Source organism: Palaemon carinicauda, chromosome 19, assembly GCF_036898095.1.
Source record: "Palaemon carinicauda isolate YSFRI2023 chromosome 19, ASM3689809v2, whole genome shotgun sequence".
NCBI classification, from domain to species: domain Eukaryota; kingdom Metazoa; phylum Arthropoda; class Malacostraca; order Decapoda; family Palaemonidae; genus Palaemon; species Palaemon carinicauda.
In genome coordinates this window covers 6,847,342-6,870,843 of record NC_090743.1, presented here as the reverse complement: position 1 = coordinate 6,870,843, position 23,502 = coordinate 6,847,342, and the positions used below count along the sequence as shown (strand labels likewise).

At 43.8% G+C, this 23,502-nt stretch overlaps 1 protein-coding gene across 1 annotated transcript in view; it reads left to right on the top strand.

Annotated features, from left to right (window-relative positions):
* LOC137658414 (mucosa-associated lymphoid tissue lymphoma translocation protein 1-like) overlaps nucleotides 1-23,502 on the top strand; it is a 68,933-nt gene that overhangs the window by 11,926 nt on the left and 33,505 nt on the right. The window contains exons 4-7 of the mRNA XM_068393104.1: nucleotides 1,366-1,540; nucleotides 9,143-9,305; nucleotides 18,872-18,970; nucleotides 21,618-21,710. Coding sequence (XP_068249205.1) covers nucleotides 1,366-1,540; nucleotides 9,143-9,305; nucleotides 18,872-18,970; nucleotides 21,618-21,710 — 530 coding nt within the window. The remainder of the gene's footprint in view (nucleotides 1-1,365; nucleotides 1,541-9,142; nucleotides 9,306-18,871; nucleotides 18,971-21,617; nucleotides 21,711-23,502) is intronic.

The window sequence follows — 23,502 nt, the reverse complement described above, 5'->3', positions numbered from 1 at the left end:
ATTAGGTTTCTCTTCTTTCTGTTACTTCAACATGAAAATGTAAGTGTAAATTTTGGTTAAATGCACCGGTAATTGAGTAAATGTTTTTATTCGATTCATTTGCATTGTTAGCAGGTGTTTTGACTTCTTGTAAACATGGATTGGCCTTATCTGAAATCCCTTACTAGTTAATTAATAAACTTCATCTTTATTATTTTAGCTTGCATAGCTTAATAACTTTCTCCTTTTCCTAACTTTAGTCAAGCTTTCGTATACTGGATTTGGGTTTTAGATTTCCGGTGCCATTTGTTTTTAGAGTTAAATTTTTTTACCAATTTTTAATGTAATGGGTCGACATTGAGACCAATATAAAGTCTAGTGAAATTGTGTACAGATGCTATCTTTCTATTTAATATTTAAGGATGACCGTTATAAAAATCGGAACTGATGTATGGCAAACCTATGTTAACCGGCGTACTACTATTTAAGTGAATTTTCAACCTCTTACGTGATAATTTCCTTTTGTATTTTCTATTCAGTGTTTTATAACTCTGATTGCTTTCCTAAATTTGCTATTACAAAACTACAAATACTGTTACTATTGTATTTTCTTTTTAGGCTGATATTCAAAGTTTTTTCTAGCTAGATATTAAAATAGGGATTCTTGTAGTGCTATTAAGGATACAGAAGTTATTTCAGTTTTTCAGGATTTGCTGCTGTGATCCACAAATGTTAAGGTCTGACTATAATCATAATAATGTTGTAGTGGTTTGCAGACTGCAGCTGGACATAGCACACAGACTACATAGTGTCAAAATGACGATCACACACTAGCTTCGTACTACACAAAAGTACAGTTGAATGGCCAGAGATTTCAGCTAAAGGGAAAATTCTAGAAAGAAATCGGCAATGGGCACCACCCCTTGATTTTATTCTGGTAAGGGGACCCAGCAAGATTCTTAGAACTTCCCTAATATTTTATATTGAGTATGCCGAATAGATTTTTAGCAGGACTTTGATTTAATTCTGGGGAAGAGTACAGTAATAGATATGCTAAATACTGTAGCTCAAATCTCGGGAACTTATAACAAAAGATAAAAAAAAATTGGCTGAGTGGGAGAAACCTTATGAAAGGAGACATACTACTGCATACAAAAATCAGAATATTTATTTCAAAATAAAAGAAAGAGGGGATTAGAAAAAATTATGTCCTTTAGTATGGACATTATAGGCAGTTTATTTTAGTAATCCATGTTTGCCAACGGTTATATTCTTATAAGCGGATTAGCAACCTGATGGAGTAATGAGAGCTTGGGGTTTGGAGGAAATGCCCCCCCTTAATGAAACAATTTGTGTTATAACCATGTTTTTATTTTTGCATTTCAGTACCAGTAAATTTTGGATATCCTAAAGAAGATCAAGAAGTTGCAGTGCAGTTAGGACATCCATATGAGATGGAAGTTAGACTTTTTGGATCACCATATCCAGATTTGCAGTGGTACTGCAATGATGTACCTCTTCCTGGGAAAAATGAAAACAAATTGCTCCTTAGGCAGGTTTGGTAAGTTTTTTTCATATTGTACAGTCAAGCCTCTTTTATCGCAGGTTCTTTCTTTACGGTTTCAGTTCTATGCGACCAAGAACAATGCAATACCTATTAGATAAAAATTCTCATATTCGCGATAAAATTCACGCTTTACGATGATTTCAAATAGCCTGCGCTACTTTATACAGGGAGTGCTTTGCGCCACTCACCTATCTCCACCCAGCTGGTCATTTTTTACTGTGGTAAAAAATACAGCTATTTTTCAATATTAAACTTACCCGATAATCATGTAGCTGTCAACTCCGTTGCCCGACAGAATTCTACGGGAGGGATACGCCAGCTATCACTATACTAGAAGGGGGTGTACTCACCAGCGCCACCTGTGGCCAGGTACTGCAGTACTTCTTGTTGACACCACCTCACTTTTTCCTCTGTCGTGCTTCCGGCAAGACGTTCTGGGATACGCTTATGATTTTGGAGTATTGTTCACGGCTTTTGGTGAAGTATTTCTCTAAGATTTCAGCTTTCGCTATACTGGAAACTTTTCTAATTAGCTTAGATAGCTTTTATTTGGTTTTGATTAATGGTTAACGATCTTTTTGCTTGATTTGGAATCCCCCTTGACTAACTCTTTGATTCAAGATGTCTGACCTTTCACAAGCCCCACCCCATAGACGATGTAGGTCTTGTAATAGGCGTGTTCCGAAGGCCTCGGTTGATCCTCACACCGCTTGTTCTGACTGTAGGGAAAGACCCTGTCAGTTGGAAGATCGATGTGAGGAATGCGCCGGACTTTCGGAACTTGAATTTGTTCGATTCCTTAAATATTCAACCAAGTTAGAGAGAGAGAGAGTTAGGAGGAGTTCTTCTCGCTCTTCGCTTTTTTCCTCACCTCATGATCCTCAACCTTTTCCTCCCCCTGTAGTGGCTACCCCCGAACCTACTATTTGTGCTCAACCTGATATGTCCGATGTTTTGCGTGCCATTCAGGCTTTAGGTGACAAAGTGGAATCGGTGGTTAGTGACCATAAGTCTCTTATGGCAGAAGTCAAAGAACTTAAGGTCAAAAGTGCAGTGGGAGGTGATAGTGCCAGTGCTGTGACAAGTGCTAGTGTCAGTGCGGTGCCAAGTGCTAGTGTCAGTGTGGTGCGTGAGGGTACTTCTGTGCGTGCCAGTCGTCCTCCCAGTCCGGGACCTCTTGCAAGCTCCCAAGCCCAGGGGAGAAGCAATGTCGAAGGGCAAAAGGGTTCGGCAGGCCTTGATCGGCGCACAGAAGTATCCTCGGTGGTTGCGGGCGTGTCTTACAGAGACCGTCACTCCCACCCGCAGACGATTGAGCCCGTCTTTTACTCGTCTGCAGAAGAAATGTCGGGGAGAAAACGCTGGACTCAGGTCTCAAGACCTCTCAAACGCAAAGTCCAGACCTCAAGAGTTCTACAACCTGGTTGCAGTCATTGGATTAGCTCTGACTCTCCGCAGTCATCAGGTGACTGCACACCTCCTAAGAGAGGTAAGGTGATGCCGCAACAGACCTCATCTTCTGTTAAGGCTTTGCCTCAGCAGACCTTAGCGTCTGTTGATCCCAAGATGGCTTTGCTGCAGTCCATGCAGTCACAGCTTGCGGTCTTAATGAGTGAGTTTCAGGCTGAGAAGGTTACACCTCCTCCTGCGAGCGCTCCGCCTCACCGCAGTCCAGTCTGCCAGGCGTACGAAGTTGAGGTTCCTCAGCCTACCTTACCGCGTTCTGAGTTGCCAGTTACCAGCGGTGTGCAGCAACCTCCGCCTTCCTTAAGGCAACCTCAGCAATGGGAGCAGGAGTCTTATGCCTTACTTCCTCCGCTTCCTCTTGCGGTTAAACCAGCGAGGCAACAGCCTCTTGAGGTACGACAACCTCTTCCATCCATGAGCCAGCCACCTCAGCACTCGCTGCAGCGACCTCAACCCTCCTCAAGGCGAGAGCCTCAACTCCTTACGCTAGCACCTCAGGAACCTCAACTCGCGAGACAGGAACTGCGTTCTGCGCAGCCGCTACCTCAACTCTCGCAGCTCACACCTCAGGAACCTCAACTCGTTCCTCAGGAACCTGCTACTGCGCATCCGCAACCCTTACAGCAAGCGCAACTCTTGAGACAAGAAACTCATGCTAGGAGTCAGCCACCTCAACCCATGCGCCTACCTTCCTCTACTCTTCTTGACCAGTCTTTGCAGCCTGAACCTCAGGTTTTAACTCAGCAACAGAGACTTGAGGATGAAACCACAAGTGTTTATGCACCCGCTTGTTCAGATTCTGCTGTTCAGCATACCGCTGTTACTTTACCTCTCACTTCGCTACACTCTGGTGATGAGGTTTCTGAGGAGGAAGCTGCGCACCTGGATCCCTCATCAGACGTGGAAGAATCCAAGTCTTCTCCTCTACCCATTGACTTTCGTAAGGTCCTGGCTCTTTTCAGAGAGGTATACCCGGACCATTTTGTTTCTGCTACCCCTCGCTCTCCTCCTTCTGAGTTTTCGCTGGGCATGCAACCTGTTAAGTCAACTTATACTAAGCTCGTCTTTGCTAGGTCCTCTAAGAGAGCTTTAAGAATATTAGGGGAGTGGTTGCAGTCTAAACAGCAACTAGGGAAGACTTCCTTTATGTTCCCCCCTACTAAGCTCACTTCTAAGGCGGGCGTATGGTATGCCACAGGAGAGGAACCAGGCTTGGGAGTCCCTGCCTCTGCCCAGGCTGACTTCTCAAGTTTGGTCGACTCTCCTCGTAGATCAGCAATGAGGCGCTCTAAGGTTTGCTGGACCTTTTCCGATTTAGACCACTTCTTAAAGGGTGTATTTCGTGCCTTTGAGATGTTCAATTTTCTAGACTGGTGCCTGGGGGCCTTGAGTAAGAAGACCTCCCCTGCGGACAAGGACTCAGCCATGCTTTTAATGTCCTGCATGGATAAAGCAATTCGGGATGGGTCTGGCGAGCTTGCTTCAATGTTTGTGTCAGGAGTTCTTAAGAAAAGGGAGCAACTTTGCACCTTTCTTTCTTCCAGCATCACACCTTGTCAAAGGTCTCAACTCCTTTTTGCTCCGCTTTCTAAGTTCTTGTTTCCCGAAGAGCTTATCAAGGATTTGTCTGCGGCCCTGATTCAGAAGGACACTCATGATCTTGTGGCCTCTTCAGCTCGTAAGACTAAGGTTGCTCCCTCAGTTCCCAGGACTTACCGCACCCCAGTGGCTGATACTCCTGCTACAAGGTTTATTCCGCCCTTTCGTGGCAGAGCCCCCAGCCGAGGAAGCTCCCGTCCAGACTCTTCCAGGAGCAGGTCTAGGAAAGGTCCCAAGACTTCAAAAGGCAAACACTGACTCTCCTCCTCTCCAGACAGCAGTAGGAGCCAGACTCAAGACCTTCTGGCAAGCTTGGGAAAGGAGAGGTGCAGACGCCCAGTCTGTCAGGTGGCTAAGGGAGGGTTACAGGATACCATTCTGCCGCAAACCCCCTCTGACCACTTCTCCCATCAACCTCTCTCCCAACTACAAGGAAAAGGACAAGAGGCTAGCGTTGCACCAGGAGGTGTCGCTCCTGTTACAGAAGAAGGCAGTGGTTATAGTCCGGGACCATCAATCCCCGGGCTTCTACAACCGTCTCTTTCTGGTGGCCAAGAAGACAGGAGGTTGGAGACCGGTGCTGGATGTCAGCGCGCTCAATGCTTATGTCACCAAGCAGACGTTCACTATGGAGACGACGAAGTCGGTCCTAGCAGCGGTCAGGCAGGAGGACTGGATGGTCTCGTTGGATCTGAAAGACGCTTACTTTCACGTTCCTATTCATCCAGACTCCCAACCTTTCCTGAGATTCGTTTTTGGAAAGGTTGTGTACCAATTCCAAGCCCTGTGTTTTGGCCTAAGCACAGCTCCTATGGTGTTTACGCATCTGATGAGGAATATTGCAAAATTCCTCCACTTATCGGACATCAGAGCCTCCCTTTATTTAGACGACTGGCTGTTGAGAGCCTCCACGAGTCGTCGCTGTCTGGAGAGTCTCAACTGGACTTTAGACTTGATCAAGGAACTGGGTCTGTTAGTCAACTTAGAAAAGTCCCAGCTCATTCCCTCCCAATCCATAGTTTACCTGGGAATGGAGATTCGGAGTCAGGATTTTCGGGCTTTTCCATCGGCCCCAAGGATAAGCCAAGCCCTAGATTGCATCCTGAGCATGCTGAAGAGGAACAGTTGCTCGGTGAGACAGTGGATGAGTCTCACAGGGACCCTGTCATCGTTAGCCCTGTTCGTCGAGTTAGGGAGACTCCACCTCCGCCCTCTCCAATTCCATCTAGCAGCTCATTGGGACAAGGATTTGACGCTCGAAGCAGTCTCTATCCCTGTCACCAAAGAGATGAAGACCACTCTCTTGTGGTGGAAGACCAACCTCCTTCTCAAGGAGGGCCTATCGTTAGCGATTCAGACCCCCAATCTTCATCTCTTCTCGGATGCATCAGACTCGGGCTGGGGCGCGACCTTGAACGGACAGGAATGCTCGGGAACGTGGAACAGGGAACAGGAAACGCTCCACATCAACTGCAAGGAGCTACTGGCAGTTCATATGGCCCTAATGAACTTCAAGTCCCTCCTGCTAGGCAAGGTGGTGGAGGTGAACTCCGACAACACCACAGCCTTGGCTTACATCTCCAAGCAGGGAGGGACCCATTCGAGGAACCTGTACGAGATAGCAAGGGACCTCCTCATTTGGTCAAGAAGTCTAAACCTCACTCTAGTAACGAGGTTCATTCAGGGCAACATGAACGTCTCAGCAGATCGCCTAAGCAGAAAAGATCAAGTCATCCCCACGGAATGGACCCTTCACAAGAGCGTGTGCAACAAACTTTGGACCTTGTGGGGTCAGCCTACGATAGATCTGTTTGCCACCTCCATGACCAAGAGGCTTCCTTTGTACTGTTCCCCAGTTCCAGACCCAGCAGCAGTTCATGTGGATGCTTTTCTGCTGAATTGGTCCCATCTCGACCTTTACGCATTCCCACCGTTCAAGATCATCAACAGAGTCATTCAGAAGTTCGTCTCGCACGAAGGGACACGGCTGACGCTGGTTGCTCCCCTTTGGCCTGCAAGAGAATGGTTCACAGAGGTACTACAATGGCTGGTCGACGTCCCCAGGACTCTCCCTCTAAGAGTGGACCTTCTACGTCAACCTCACGTAGACAAGGTGCACCCAAACCTCCACGCTCTTCGTCTGACTGCCTTCAGACTGTCGAAAGATTCGCTAGAGCTAGAGGCTTTTCGAAGGAGGCAGCCAGTGCGATTGCCAGAGCAAGGAGGGTATCCACTCGTAGAGTCTACCAATCCAAGTGGGAAGTCTTCCGAAGCTGGTGTAGAGCCAATGCAGTTTCCTCTACCAATACCTCTGTAACCCAAATAGCTGACTTCCTATTACATCTAAGGAATGAGAGATCCCTTTCGGCTCCTACGATTAAAGGGTACAGAAGTATGTTGGCTTCAGTTCTCCGCCACAGAGGTTTGGACCTTTCTTCCAACAAGGACCTTCAAGACATCCTTAAGTCTTTTGAGACTTCTAAAGAACGTCGTTTACCCACTCCAGGCTGGAATCTAGACGTAGTCTTAAGGTTCCTTATGTCTCCTAGGTTCGAACCTCTCCAGTCAGCTTCCTTCAAGGACCTTACCCTCAAGACTCTTTTCCTCGTCTGCCTTGCAACAGCTAAAAGAGTCAGTGAGGTTCATGCCTTCAGCAAGAACATTGGGTTCACATCCGAATCTGCAACATGTTCTTTACAGCTCGGATTTTTAGCTAAGAATGAACTTCCTTCACGTCCTTGGCCTAGATCGTTTGAAATTCCTAGCCTTTCCAACATGGTAGGTAACGAGCTAGAAAGAGTTCTTTGCCCTGTCAGAGCTCTGAAATATTATCTTAATAGGTCAAAACCTATACGAGGACAGTCAGAAGCCTTATGGTGTGCAATCAAGAAACCTTCGATGCCCATGTCCAAAAACGGAGTTTCGTTTTATATAAGGCTTCTGATTAGAGAAGCCCATTCTCACATGAAGGATGAAGACCTTGCTTTGCTGAAGGTAAGGACCCACGAAGTGAGAGCCGTAGCCACTTCGATGGCCTTTAATAAGAACCGTTCTCTGCAGAGCATTATGGATGCAACTTATTGGAGGAGCAAGTCAGTGTTTGCATCATTTTATCTTAAAGATGTCCAGTCTCTTTACGAGAACTGCTACACCCTGGGACCATTCGTAGCAGCGAGTGCAGTAGTAGGTGAGGGCTCAGCCACTACATTCCCTTAATCCCATAACCTTTTTTAACCTTTCTCTTGAATGCTTTTATTGTTGTTTTTTGGGTTGTTACGGTAGGCTAAGAAGCCTTCCGCATCCTTTTTTTGATTTGGCGGGTGGTCAATTCATTCTTGAGAAGCGCCTGGGTTAGAGGTTGTGTAGAGGTCCTTTAGTATGGGTTGCAGCCCTGTATACTTTAGCACCTTAGAGTTGATTCAGCCTCCTAAGAGGAACGCTGCGCTCAGTAAGGAAGACGAACTTAATAAAGGCAGAGTAACGGTTCAAGTCGACTTCCTTACCAGGTACTTATTATTTCATTGTTATTCTGAAATAACTGATTATATGAAATACGGGATACTTAGCTATCCTTTAGTCATGTACACTGGTTTTCACCCACCCCCCTGGGTGTGAATCAGCTACATGATTATCGGGTAAGTTTAATATTGAAAAATGTTATTTTCATTAGTAAAATAAATTTTTGAATATACTTACCCGATAATCATGATTTAATTGACCCACCCTTCCTCCCCATAGAGAACCAGTGGACCGAGGAAAAAGTGAGGTGGTGTCAACAAGAAGTACTGCAGTACCTGGCCACAGGTGGCGCTGGTGAGTACACCCCCTTCTAGTATAGTGATAGCTGGCGTATCCCTCCCGTAGAATTCTGTCGGGCAACGGAGTTGACAGCTACATGATTATCGGGTAAGTATATTCAAAAATTTATTTTACTAATGAAAATAACATATTTGAAATAAACTGGAGTTTGATTAAACTGGTGTTTCACTTGATTGTATCCAATAATAATGCATGTAATATTCACATTTTAAAATCGTATTCATAAATAAAAGCATAGCAAATTATAATCCTATGTATTGTTTACATTCATACTTTTCCAAATCAGTATATCAACTGTGCGTAGTCTGCCATCTACCTCAATTTTCGTATCGAATAGCCCCCTTATTAGTAAGGCATGCTACCGAAAGATATTTCATATTGACCAAAAGAAACTATTATTACTTTATCTGTCATTTTCCAATTACCATACTAATTTCAATAGTTTTATTTGAAATATTTCTCATATTTTATTTACTTATACTGTTGAGAGAGAGAGAGAGAGAGAGAGAGAGAGAGAGTGTGTGTGTATTGGGGTAGTGTCAATGTAAGTCATGTTTGAAGAACAAAGGAATATGAAAATCAGGTGAATCTAGGAATAAAAATTATTGTTATTAAAATTTTAATTTAGGAATGATGTAAATTATTTTAAAATTGGAGGTAGTATTGTACTGTATTTCAGAATCTAATGTTAATTTTTTTTTTACTTTCTAGTAAGGAAAATGCAGGTATTTATCAGTGCAAAGCAGTGCAGAATATTCAAGGAAAATTGGAAGAATTCTGGTCTCATTCCATTTCGTTACAAACGAAAAGAGCAAAACCCACCATAGTACATGGAAAGGATCTAAAAGATGTGACCTTGGAGGCTAATAAAGATGTAAGAATTACCTTAATTTTAGTTTCGTGATGAATGCAAGAGTTGATGGGAGAAGTACAAGAGGAAGGCCAAGGTTTGGGTGGATGGATGGTGTGAAGAAAGCTCTGGGTGATAGGAGGATAGATGTGAGAGAGGCAAGAGAGCGTGCTAGAAATAGGAATGAAAGGTGAGCGATTGTGACGCAGTTCCGGTAGGCCCTGCTGCTTCCTCCGGTGCCTTAGATGACCGCGGAGGTAGCAGCAGTAGGGGATTCAGCAGTATGAAGCTTCATCTGTGGTGGAAAATGTGGGAGGTTGGGCTGTGGCACCCTAGCAGTACCAGCTGAACTCGGCTGAGTCCCTGGTTAGGCTGGAGGAACGTAGAGAGTAGAGGTCCCCTTTTTTGTTTTGTTTCTTTGTTGATGTCGGCTACCCCCCAAAATTGGGGGAAGTGCCTTTGGTATATGGATGGATGGATGATATTGTTCACCATATAGGTGCTTCATGCCTCTATACATATCCTGTGAAGCACCGCTGATTAATAGTAGCTTTTCAATATTAATCTTACCCGATAATCATGTAGCTGTCAACTCTGTTGCCCGACAGAAATCTACGGTCGGGATACGCCAGCGATCGCTATACAGGTGGGGGTGTACACAACAGCGCCATCTGTGGTCAGGTACTCCAGTACTTCTTGTCAACACCACCTCAATTTTTCCTCTGTCGTGCCGCCGGCTAGACCTACATGGATACGCTGTTGATTCTGGAGTTATTGTTCACGATTTGGTGATGTATTTGCTCTAGAGTTTAGCCTTCGCTATTCAGGAAGCTTTATCATTAGCTTAGCAAGTTTTTGGAATTAATTTGATTTAATTTTGGTGACGAAGAGAGTATGAACTCTCTTTCACTTTTAAATGGCCGACCCTTCCCTTAGACGGAAGTGTTGGTGTCGAAGAGAGTATAGACTCTCTTTCTTAATTTTGCTTAACAAAGTTATAGATTTATTTTATATCTCTCCGCCTTTTATAGGCCTCTTCGATTAACTTCCTTTTATTATAAACTTATTAAAATTGATTTTTATGTTTGTTTATATGCGACCTTTCCTAATAGTAGGCGGTCTTTTCTTGGAACCGAAGTTAATTAACATTGAGCCCGTCATTTCGTTTTTACCTGTTAACATTTTATGCTATTTTAATGTTTTTGAAAGAATTTCTTTGATAGTCTCGTACTGTTTTCAAAGTTGAACTAACGTTTTGTTTTGTCTCTGCAGTTGTTGACGTTCAGAACGTTCAACTTGCGCTCTATCGTTACGATAGAGAGAGAGTATTCACGGTTTCACGTTGCAGTAAGAGTAAACCGATTCTAGCGTTTTGTTCATTCTTTCTTAGCTTAAATGGTTTTAATTCTAATAAAGGAACTTTTTATTTGGGAAATCTTTCAGTTTTTTTCCTTTAACAATAATTTGTTTTAACGAGATATATAATTGGGCTCATCTCTCAGGTTCTAAGTCAAGAGAGAGAGAGAGAGAGAGATAGAGACGGAGGGAGAGAGAGGAGGATAAACGTTTCGTTCAAGCGGGTAACGTTGTTATCGTTTTTGCTCTTCTCCCTAGTCTCTTTAAGGGAAGAAGGTAAACGTTTCTAGAGTTTTATTCTTGTTCCCAGGCTTTATGCGGTGAGAGATTTTAAACGTAGTTTATTTGATCTAGTGTTTAGTCTCTTTTCCAGCCACTGAATTATTTATCTTTCATTATGTTTTTCTGTTACATTGTAATACTGTTTTCGCAATTACTAACTTTTAATGAAGGATAGAATTGCGTGTTTCAGGTACAAACCACTTAAAGTTTCGAGTTCAGTGAAATAAGTGCAAACAGAAAATCAAAAGTGATAAAGTGATAAGCGCAAAGTGTTACAGTGTTGCGTTCGAGGGTTCGTCTGTTCGTGCCAGTTGTTCGCCTAGTCTGGGACCTCTTACAAGCTCCCAAGCCCAGGGGAGAAGTAACGTCGAAGGACTTATGGGTTCATCAGGCCTTGATCGACGAACAGACGTTTCCCTCCGTGGTTTCGGGTGTAACCAACTCACGTAGCCGACGTGATCACCCCACCCACACAAAGACGAGAGAGCCCATTTATTCCTCGTCTGCGGAAGAGGTTTCTCGCAGAAACCATGGACCAAATCTTGCAGCTTTTAAGTGCAAGTCGGTCCCTTCCGCGCAAGTCCAACTCCTAGGTGTAGCCATTAGCACTGGGTCAGTTCGGACTTGCTGCAGTACGACAACTGCACACCTCCTAGAGAGGCAAGGTGGTACCGCAACAGGCAGTAACTCCGTCTGTTGCCGCACCAGCTGTTTTAGACCCTCAGTCTCAACGGACAGTAGCTCCGTTTGTTGTTGTCTTTCATAGACCCTAGTGGTCCATGCTGCAGACTATACAGTCTCAGCTTGCTCCTTCATACAGGAGTATCATGCTGGAAGGTTGACAATGTAGCCTGTTAACCTACAACCCGCCGAGGTTGTGCGCTCAGCAGATACTGCGGCTGCCTGCTCCCACCCTCCACCTGTGAGAGCTCCACCTCCGATGCGCAGTCCACCCTGCCAGACGCATGTTCTTGCTGCGCCTCCTGCTTTCATGCGTGAGTTGCCGCATCGGGAGTTGCCGGGTTCCAGCACTATGAGGCAACCTCCTCAACCCATGAGGCAGGAGCCTCATGCTATGCGGCAACCTCCTCTACCCATGAGGCAGGAGCCTCATGCTATGAGGAGCCTCATGCTATGCGGCATCCTCCTCAACCCATGAGGCAAGAGCCTCATGCTATGCGGCAACCTCCTCTACCCATGAGGCAGGAGCCTCATGCTATGCGGCATCCTCCTCAAACCATGAGGCAGGAGCCTCATGCTATGCGGCATCCTCCTCAACCCATGAGGCAGGAGCCTCATGCTATGAGGAGCCTCATGCTATGCGGCATCCTCCTCAACCCATGAGGCAGGGGCCTCATGCTATGAGGAGCCTCATGCTATGAGGAGCCTCATGCTATGCGGCATCCTCCTCAACCCATGAGGCAGGAGCCTCATGCTATGCGGCAACCTCCTCTACCCATGAGGCAGGAGCCTCATGCTATGCGGCATCCTCCTCAACCCTTGAGGCAGGAGCCTCATGCTATGCGGCATCCTCCTCAACCCATGAGGCAGGAGCCTCATGCTATGAGGAGCCTCATGCTATGCGGCATCCTCCTCAAACCATGAGGCAGGAGCCTCATGCTATGCGACAACCTCCTCAACCCATGAGGCAGGAGCCTCATACTATGCGGCATCCTCCTCAACACATGCGGCATGAGCCTCATCCCTTGCAGCATGAGCCTCATCCCATGCAGCATGAGCCTCATACCATGCAGCATGAGCCTCATCCCATGCAGCATGAGCCTCATCCCATGCAGCATAAGCCGCACGCCATGCAACATGCTCTGCTTTCCTTACAGCATGCTCTACATACAGCATGCTCTGCATACAGCATGCTCTGCATACCTTACCGCATGCTCCTCAGTCACACATCTTTGGTTGTTGCCAACTCACAAGACTGTCAAGCAGTTTCATAACGTTGCCTTCTGGTCTGCTGCTTTTGCACCAGTGAAACCCTCACTGAGAGAACTTAGCTTTTCTCGGATATGGTTCCTGTAGATGAGAAAGTGCTATTCTCCCTCCTTCTGATATTCCCTTGAGGACTCTGTCATTTGGAGAGGAGCCTTTAGCTGCTTAGCCTCCTATGGACTTTTATTTAAGCATAACATGCTTCCAGGGAGGGTAATGGTTCCGCTTCAGTCGCTAACCCCGTCTGTTACCACACCTGCTCCCATAGACCTTGAGCTTTGTTGCAAGACATGCAGTCCAAGCTTAGTCCTTGTTAGAGGATTTTTTGTTTACGGAGTCAGTGTGTCACTGGGAAGACGTTCAACAACCAGCAGAAGTGACTTGTTGTGACGCAGTGCGGCAACCTCAGCAACCCGATAAGGAGTTGTCTGTACGACCCAGACAGTCTAGACAGTTTCGGGTTGTCGCTGTACTTCCTCGCTTCCCCATGGTTGACAGTTCACAGACTGTGCAGCAGTACCATGATCTTGTGTCCGGCTCCGTCAGACGACTGGCTTTTAAGAGCTCCCACAAGTCGTCGCTGTCTGGAGATTCTCAGATGGACTATGGATCTGACCAAGGAACTGGGCCTCCTGGTCAATTTTGAGGAGTCCCAGCTCTTCCCATCCCAGACCATTGTCTACCTGGGTATGGAGCTTCAGAGTCGAGCTTTTCGGGCTTTTCCGTCGGCCCCAAGGATCTACCAAGCCCTAGAATGCATCCAGAGCATGCTGAGAAGGAACCGATGCTCAGTCAGGTAGTGGATGAGTCTAACAGGGACACTTTCATCGCTAGCCCTGTTCATCGAGTTAGGGAGACGCCACCTCCGCCCCCTTCAGTATCATCTAGCTGCTCACTGGATAAAGGACATGACGCTAGAGACGGTCTCAGTTCCTGTTTCCGAAGAGAGGAGGTCTACTCTCACGTGGTGAAAGAACAGCTTTCTTCTCAAGGAAGTCTACCTTTGGCTGTTCAGAAACCCGACCGCCGTCTCTTCTCGGACGCATCAGACACGGGCTGGGGTGCGACTTTGGACGGACAGGAATGCTCGGGAACATGGAATCAGGAGCAAAGGACACTTCACATCAATTGCAAGGAGCTGTTGGCGGTTCATCTGGCCTTGATAAACTTCAAGTCCCTCCAGCTTAACAAGGTGGTGGAGGTGGACTCTGACAACACCACAGCCTTGGCTTACATCTCCAAGCAGGGAGGGACTCATTCGTGGAAGTTGTTCTAGATCGCAAGGGACCTCCTCATCTGGTCAAAAGATCGAAAGCTCACGCTGGTAACGAGGTTCATTCAGGGCGATATGAATGTCATGGCAGATCGCCTCAGCCGGAAGGGTCAGGTCATCCCCACAGAGTGGACCCTTCACAAGAATGTTTGCAGCAGACTTTGGGCCCTGTGGGGTCAGCCAACCATAGATCTGTTCGCTACCTCGATAACCTAGAGGCTCCCGTTGTATTGTTCTCCGATTCAAGACCCAGCAGCAGTTCACGTGGATGCTTTTCTGCTGGATTGGTCCCATCTCGACCTGTATGCATTCCCGCCGTTCAAGATTGTCAACAGGGTACTTCAGAAGTTCGCCTCTCGCAAAGGGACACGGCTGACGTTGGTTGGCTCCGCTCTGGCCCGCGAGAGAATGGTTCATAGAGGTACTGCAATGGCTGGTCGACATTCCCAGGACTCTTCCTCTAGGAGTGGACCTTCTACGTCTACCTCACGTAAAGAAGGTACACCCAAACCTCCACGCTCTTCGTCTGACTGCCTTCAGACTTTCGAAAGACTCTCAAGAGCTAGGGGCTTTTCGAAGGAGGCAGCCAGAGCGATTGCCAGAGCAAGGAGGACATCCACTCTCAGAGTCTATCAGTCTAAAGGGGAAGTCTTCCGAAGCTGGTACAAGGCCAATGCAGTTTCCTCAACCAGTACCACTGTAACCCAGATTGCTGACTTCCTGTTACATCTAAGGAACGTAAGATCCCTTTCAGCTCCTACGATCAAGGGTTACAGAAGTATGTTGGCAGCGGTTTTCCGCCACAGAGGCTTGGATCTTTCCACCAACAAAGATCTACAGGACCTCCTTAGGTCTTTTGAGACCTCAAAGGAACGTCGGTTGTCCACTCCAGGCTGGAATCTAGACGTGGTCCTAAGGTTCCTTATGTCATCAAGATTTGAACCTCTCCAATCAGCCTCTTTTAAGGACCTCACATTAAAAACTCTTTTCCTCGTGTGCTTGACAACAGCTAAAAGAGTAAGTGAGATCCACGCCTTCAGCAGGAACATAGTTTTCACATCTGAAACGGCTACATGTTCCTTGCAGCTCGGTTTTTTGCTAAAACGAGCTTCCTTCACGTCCTTGGCCTAAGTCGTTCGAGATCCCAAGCCTGTCCAACTTGGTGGGGAACGAACTGGAGAGAGTACTTTGCCCAGTTAGAGCTCTTAGGTACTATCTAAAAAGGTCATAACCTTTACGAGGACAATCAGAAGCCTTATGGTGTGCTATCAAGAAGCCTTCTCTTCCAAGGTCTAAGAACTCAGTTTCTTACTAATTCAGGCTCCTGATTAGGGAAGCACATTCTCATCTGAAGGAAGAAGACCTTGCTTTGCTGAAGGTAAGGACACATGAAGTGAGAGCTGTGGCTACTTCAGTGGCCTTCAAACAGAACCGTTCTCTGCAGAGTGTTATGGATGCAACCTATTGGAGAAGCAAGTCAGTGTTCGCATCATTCTATCTCAAAGATGTCCAGTCTCTTTACGAGAACTGCTACACCCTGGGACCATTCGTAGCAACGAATGCAGTAGTAGGCGGGGGCTCAGCCACTACATTCCCATAATCCCATAACCTTTTTAACCTTTCTCTTGAATACTTTTTATGGGTTGTACGGTCGGCTAAGAAGCCTTCCACATCCTTGTTGATTTGGCGGGTGGTCAATTCTTTCTTGAGAAGCGCCGAGGTTAAAGGTTGTGATGAGGTCCTTTAGTATGGGTTGCAGCCCTTTATACTTCAGCACCTAAGAGTCGTTCAGCATCCTAAGAGGACCGCTACGCTCAGTAAGGAAGACGTACTTAATAAAGGCAGAGTAATGGTTCAAGTCGTCTTCCTTACCAGGTACTTATTTATTTTATGTTATTTTTGAATAACTAATAAAATAAATACGGGATACTTAGCTTCTTTGTTAACATGTATGCTGGTCTCCACCCACCACCCTGGGTGTGAATCAGCTACATGATTATCGGGTAAGATTAATATTGAAAAATGTTATTTTCATTAGTAAAATAAATTTTTGAATATACTTACCCGATAATCATGATTTAATTGACCCACCCTTCCTCCCCATAGAGAACCAGTGGACCGAGGAAAAAATTGAGGTGGTGTTGACAAGAAGTACTGGAGTACCTGACCACAGATGGCGCTGTTGTGTACACCCCCACCTGTATAGCGATCGCTGGCGTATCCCGACCGTAGATTTCTGTCGGGCAACAGAGTTGACAGCTACATGATTATCGGGTAAGTATATTCAAAAATTTATTTTACTAATGAAAATAACATATTGCGACTGAAGCAGGAAGTGTTGCACCCCAAATCTTAGAAAAACAATGTGTTACCATGATGAGATTTGCCTGAAGCTTAAGAAGGGATAAAATATCAACTAATTTCCTTTCATTACTTTTAACTGGCCTAAAAAACAAAAACTTTCCTTCATTGCCATGTTCTTTTTCAGGTGTGACTACCCGTGAGATGCTATTTAAAGATGCGGGTCTGTCTCAGGACCTTCATGTATGCTGAGGAGACGGATCCTCACGGTCTCTGCCTTGCATGTAGGGGTCACTCCTGCACACAGGAGTCTCCTTGTGCAGTTTCTAGGAAGTGGTTGCCCTCCCAGTAGTTGAGGTTTGGTAAGCGGCGGAAGAAGGTGAAGTGGGATTCTTCACCTTCGAGGTCAGTCTCGAAGGGAAAGAAATCTCGCCATTGTTCTCCGTCGACTTAATCATGCTACGATGTCTAGTCGTTTGACTTCCCCTGCGAGTCGCATTTGTACGAGAGGTGCTCATGTGACTCTGAGACAACCCTTCGAGCCAGTGTCTTCTGTTGCTTCCCCTAGTGAAGCAGCACTGTCCGCTGCCATAGAGGAGTCTCTTTCCGATGAAGCAGTTCGTCTTCTGTGTCATTCCTAGAGCCTCATGGGTTTCCCGTGCAAGGAGAGGCTGCAAGAGTTCTTGCTGTTGAGCACGCAACGAGAGCAGACATCCTCCCTAGAGGTTGATTCCGATCTTCCCCTCCGAGAGACTGACTTGACCTCAGCTTCTGCTCATCCAGACGTTTGCTCTGCTTCAGCAGCCAGGCGTGAGCAGTTGTTGACAAGCACTCCTCGGAGTGACTTGTCGAGGGATCTCCTCCGGTCAATCCCAAGGACTAGCTTCGGCTATGTCCTAGGGATGGTTCATGGGTGAGCTCTCTGGAAGTCTGCCTCCAGCTACTGAACAACCTTCCCTGCCAAGGGAGAGGTGTTCTTCACTAGGGGTTGGTCGATTTGTCCTTTTGAGGGATAGATCCCCTTCACTAGCTTCTGCCCAACAAGACCCTCACCCGCTAAGAGACTTGCCAACAGGAGAAAAAGAGGTCAATCGTCCCTCCTGCCCGTGGGAGAGACGACCTTCTGAGTACTTTCCTCTCCCCTAGAGATTCCACCGAGTGGTGTTAGATTTGTCCATGCTCCATTCTAGTAAATCAGAGCACAGTTGTTTGGAGCTGGACGATGATAGTGGGAGGCGATTGCCTGCAATCACTGTACCTTGTCTGTGGACACAACGTAGCGCTACGTCCTTTGTAAGAACAAGCTTTCAAGAGCTTGCTCCTGAGGTGTCTCCTTATCGTAACGAGGAACCTTCTTTGCTGCCTGCGTGCAAGCACTTAGCGACCACCTGCCCAACCTCTTCCACAGATGAAAGGAAGACCGCGTCTTTCTCCTGTTAGGGGAAAGAAGACTAGAAGAGTTTCTCTTCTAAATGCACTTGCTTGCCTCTCTCATAGGGTAAAGGAAGACTGTGCGTCTCTCTCCTGTTGGGGAAAAGACGACTAGAAGAGTTTCTCTTCTAGACGCGCTAGGGAGCAAGCACTCTGACCAACTTCCAGCGGAAGATCGTTGCACATTCCTGATGCCATCTCTTTGTTAAGAATATAGGATTTCCCTTTCCTAACGCTGTGTTCCTTTTAAGCCAGTACTGGCCGAGCTCCTAGTAGCTTCTATATTGTTATGATTAGCTGTTAGGAAGTTGGTGGAATTATCTCCCTCGCTCCTGTAGAGAACCAAAAACAATGACATGTCCAGGAAAGAGAAGAACTTTCTTGTTTTTATCTAGGGTACTTTCTCCCACCATTGAAGGGTTTCTCTGTTTTAAAAGACAAATGTTTGTGTTGTATGCAAATGGGAATAAATGACAAATACAGTATTAAGAGTAACATATATTTTTCCTAGTAATACAAACCAAAGTCCTTTAGATTATAATTTCCTCTTTAACCATCCCTCTCAGTTGTGGCCTAAAGGACAAAAGTAGCTAATCTGTGATATGCGAGTTGGCATTTTGTTTGTTAATGATTTAATGGTCATTCTAGCACTGCTGAAGGCATATTACTTTAAAGGACGTAAGTCTGTATAGCTATAAAAAATACAAATTACACTTTTATTTTTTTATTAAAGTACCCAATCAATAAAAAATTTTAGGGTTGTATAAATGGAATAAGAAAATGGCTTTATAAAGATTTACATTATATCAAACAAACGTTTGATAAGTATTTCATGCTGTTCTATACTATATATTTTTCTTTCACCTTAAAATTAATCTTATATTAGGAAGGTTTTGGCGCATATTATTATTGTTATTACTTGCTAAGCTATAACCCTAGTTGGAAAAGCAGAATGCTATAAGGAATTGTTATTCATTTTGTATTTTTTTTTTTTTTGCAGCTTTTCCTGAAATTTGAAGTTTTAGCCGATCCAGAGCCTGTCTACACTTGGTATAAGAATGGAAAAGAAATCCAAAAGAGTTCCAGTTGTATATTTAAGGTTAGCTGTTTTCTTGTTAAGTGGAAGTGAGAAAATCTTAGGTACTTTTTATTTCTATTGTGGAACCTAATGCAGTATCAATTTTGATGAATTTTTTATCAACTGTAGAAAAGTACTGTTGTAAGAATTGAAAGTATTGGTCCATATAGTTTATATTTTAGTTGGCGAGTCATATGATTATTGAAGTAATCATTAGCAACAATGGTTTGCTAACTCATATGATAAATATAAAGATGATTAAAGAAGCAGAACAGTATTTAGATATATTTTATGGAGCACGGCTCACAATCTCTAGCTAGGAATTAAGGAAATTTAGATTATTTCATTTATTGAGGAATAGATTGTCCGTTTTCTCATGTACTTTATATTTGTAAATACATATTTGCTGCATGTCTCTCAAAGGTGTGCTTCTAGGTCTTTGCTCGTTTATATGTTATAATTATAGCTAAAGATGCTTAATGTGTCAGAGACAATAACTATATACAGTACAGTATAGGTTAAAAGTGTAAATTTACCGGTAAAAATACAGACAAGAATATGTGATGTTAGCCAGTCATGTACCGTATGTGCTTTTGTTACGTGTATATTTGCGTGTTAGGATATTTTTGGATTTTAAGGAAGGGGCTTACCACTGGTAAGTAAATAACTATGAAGTTAATTATTACTATATTGCCTTATGATCCCCAGTGGTGAGGAAAGTTTCTGCTAAAAGCCCATACTGTACTTATGCAGAATATAGTCTATATAGTCTTCATTCCTTTATCGCTTTCTACGAAACTTAAATTCATCGTGATGGTTCATGGTATCTAGAAATACTGATGAAAAAGAAACAAAAAATAAAAAGCACTCTGAGGGTGCAGCTTATTTCTGGAAACCAGCTTGCCTTTCCCAGAATCAATTTATAACATAGACGTATTTGAAGTCTGTGTGACAACCGTATGCGAAATTGAGGTTAAAGTTAAGGTTAATTTGATCGACCTTTTGCCCAACCTTAACCTTGACCTTTGACTTAGGACTTTCAAAATTGAATCATTTCCACACCTCAACAGAGCAATTACTCCCTGAAAGTTTCACAACTCTATGAATAAAATTGTGGCCAAGAAGTTGTTCACAAGCAAACAACAAGTAAACAGGGCAGAAAACATAACCTTCCAACTCCGTTGGCGGAGGCAAAAAATACAAAGGTTTAGAAAACAAAGTCATTGATAGCTAAGATACTTCTCAAATTTTTTTAATGCTAAAGTATTTATAGTGAACTGAAAATAAGAAAGCTTAGAAAATAAAGTTATTAACAGCTAAGATAAATGTATTTAGCAATGGTGTTCAAAGCTTAAGCATTTTTAATGAACGTTTAAAAAATGTTAATCGGATTTTGAGTAGTTTAACCCTTTTACCCCTAGGCTATTTGGAACTTTCCAACCCTTTACCCCCAGGGCATTTTTTTTTTCAAGCACATTTTGCAATAAATATTTTTCAAATTGCTCTAATAGCCTTAAATTTTGTCATAGAGAGGTCAGGTTGGTCTCATTCTTTTGAAAAATGCCTGAAGTTTCTCATAAAGTTATCAAGAATATGCAAAAAAAAATGTAAATAGCAGTTTTTTGCAAGGACGTACCAGTACGTCCAGGGGGGTAAAAGGATGAGTTATGTGAAACGTACCAGTACGTCCTTTTGGGGTAAAAGGGTTAAAGAATGAATATTGATTTTCTAGCAATCTGTTTTTCGAGTAATTGATAGTCAAAGAAATAATTTTACGAGCATTTTTTTTTTCCGAGCAGTTTACTTGGAATTGTGCATGCACACAGTGCACCCTGATATTGTAAGTACCTTTGCCAAAGAAGTGGGGAGGAGGTTATGTTTTTACCCCTGTTTGCTTGTTTTTATGTGAACAACTTTCTGCCCATAATTTTACTCATAGAGTAGTGAAGCTGTGAGGGATTAATTGTTATGTTGAGACCATGAAGTGATTCAATTTTGAAAGTACTAGGTCAGAGATCAAGGTCAAGGTCGAGCAAAAGGTCGACCGAATTAACCCTAACCTCAAGAAATAAGTTGCCATTATAAAGGTGTGCACTCTCAGGGTACTTTTCTAGTTTTAATCTTTTTTTTCAAACTATTTTACAATACTATTATTTTTTTATATAATGCATTAAATAATAACATAAAAGCATTACCTATTTAAACTGTCCAATGGACGAGATTCCTAGATCATATAAACTCAGTTTTTTATTTTATTTTATAGTTATTATAACTTAATTAATGCAGTGAATAGTCTATTCATAGAACTCTCTCAGAGTGTGCTTTGGTTGTTATGTAATAGACTAGTAGTGGTAAGTAGTACTGGTAGTAGTGATAGTTAGTATTTTGACACTTTATTATCTTCAGCTTAATTGAATTGTTATCAGAGATAATTTTTGTTTTATAAGTATAATGCTTTCTTATTTTATATTCTTTTGGATATTAGATATTAAATCTTATTTAACCTTTACACAAGGTACTAAAGGACTAGCCACCCATCATAAAACTATTGGTCAATGAAACGTTTTACTTTAAAAAATGAAAATAGATCATACAGTATGGTTTCGTACATTATATTCTAACTAAAACTATGTAAATACTTTATGTAAAACAGTTATTTTTTTTTCAGATATATGGTGTTGGAGTTGCAGATACTGGTATGTATTTCTGTGAAGCTGAAAATACTGAGGGAATTTGCCGATCTGCTGAAAGTACTGTCACTGTAAGTTTGTTTCCCTTTTTTTAAAAAATATTTCTCAGTCTATTGACTTATGTTAAGTAACTAGGAGTTTTTGAAAATACTGGTAATGGAGACAAAGTATGTTGTAAGAATATTTAGACGAATCTATCTTTTCGTAGAAAGTTAACTGGGCATTTTGAGAGTAGCCATTCACTATATAAGTTGGTCAGGAGAAATCATAGTGGTTAAAAATTGCTAATTGTTCCATAACTGGAATACAAATCAACGCTATTTATAGGGGTATTACTTTCGGTGAAGCTGAGAGGACGATCCATTAGAATTTAGCAAGGGTTAACTACCCATCCCGCTAGTTAACGGGGGTGTAGGAGGGTAGCTAGCCTCACACTTGTAATTGTGCTTCACTTTGCTTTTGGCTCAGATGGAGAGTGGTTGTTACCGCTCTTCCTTCTCGCTTATTTTGGACTGCCATTAGACTTTGTCTTTTTAACTTATATTTTTCTTTCATTTATATGAAAGCATTCATTATGTTTTTATATATATGTTGTAAGTTTTCTTTTCAGTGTATGCGCTGTTTGTGTGACAGCGTAGGACGACAGGTTCTCAAGGACAAAGAACCTTCCTTTCCGACCTTTCTCCCTTGAACATCGGTTATCCCTTTGGTGTATGGCTTTCCGTGTATCCTAACCGCCGCCGCAGGGGAATTGTCTTCGTTTGGATACTCCTCCATTCAAGTGTTGTTGTCTCTTTCTCCTCTACGTGGAATCGGCTGGGGGAAGGGAGTGCGGCCTTTCCAGAGCTTGACTTCGGTCTTGCTCTTTCTCAAGGTCATTGCCGCTCACTTTTCATGGGTGGCCGGCAGTGTACTCTGCGGGTGGGCTGAGCACCTATCCCATTAGGTTGCGCTTCCAAATGGTTTCTTCATTAATTAAGTGAAATCATAATTATTTGTAATTTAACTTTTCAGCTTCTTCTCCATGGGAAACTCTCTTCCCGCCGGAGGCTCGAGTGGTTCTCTTATAGTGAATATCCTTGGCTGAATTAATTAATTTTAATTCTTGTTTTGTTATAGATTTTACGCTGCCGCCCTCCTTCTCCCGTTGATGTCAGCCGGGCAAGGGAGTGTGCAGTCTTTATTTTGTGTCTGTTCTCTCGTTGGACGCCTTGTCTGTCCGTGGACAAGGTGCTCCTCCTGAGGGAGTTTTTGTCACATAATTTGTTTAATTTTTCCTCAGGTAGTAGCACCTTTGTTCCTGGGGAATCTAAGTTCTCGCGCTAACCTCGAGGAACTACAGTAGCTCCGGCTACGTTTTCTCATAGTCAATACAGACCTTCAACCTGAACAAGGCTGGTTGATGGGAAGCAAAGAGTGCTGTCCTGTAGCGTAGGTACTCCAGGTAAGCGTCTGGTAATGGCAGACCACCTTTTGGCTAGAGCTTGTAGTACCTACATCGTAGGTGGTGACCTTGGCCCCTCTCACAGGACCATTAGCATTGGATTGAGGATAAAGGTTACATGTTAGACTTGAGATGAAAGTTTATATTTGGAGCCTTTCCTTTTCATCTATCCCCTTTTTATACACACAATATTGGAAACCCTGTCAGCTGGGATTGATTTGCTTGCTGGTAAGCTCCACTTAGCTTGTAGCTGTTCTGTTATATGATATAGAAGTGTCATTCCCCACTCTCCTTACGAGGGAGAGAGTGATGCAACAAGGCAAACCCATTAACATATATATACCTCATTGTTATTACACTGAGATTTCCTGCTTTGCATCCTTTATTACATGGGCTGTGAACCTGTGGGTATTGCTAAA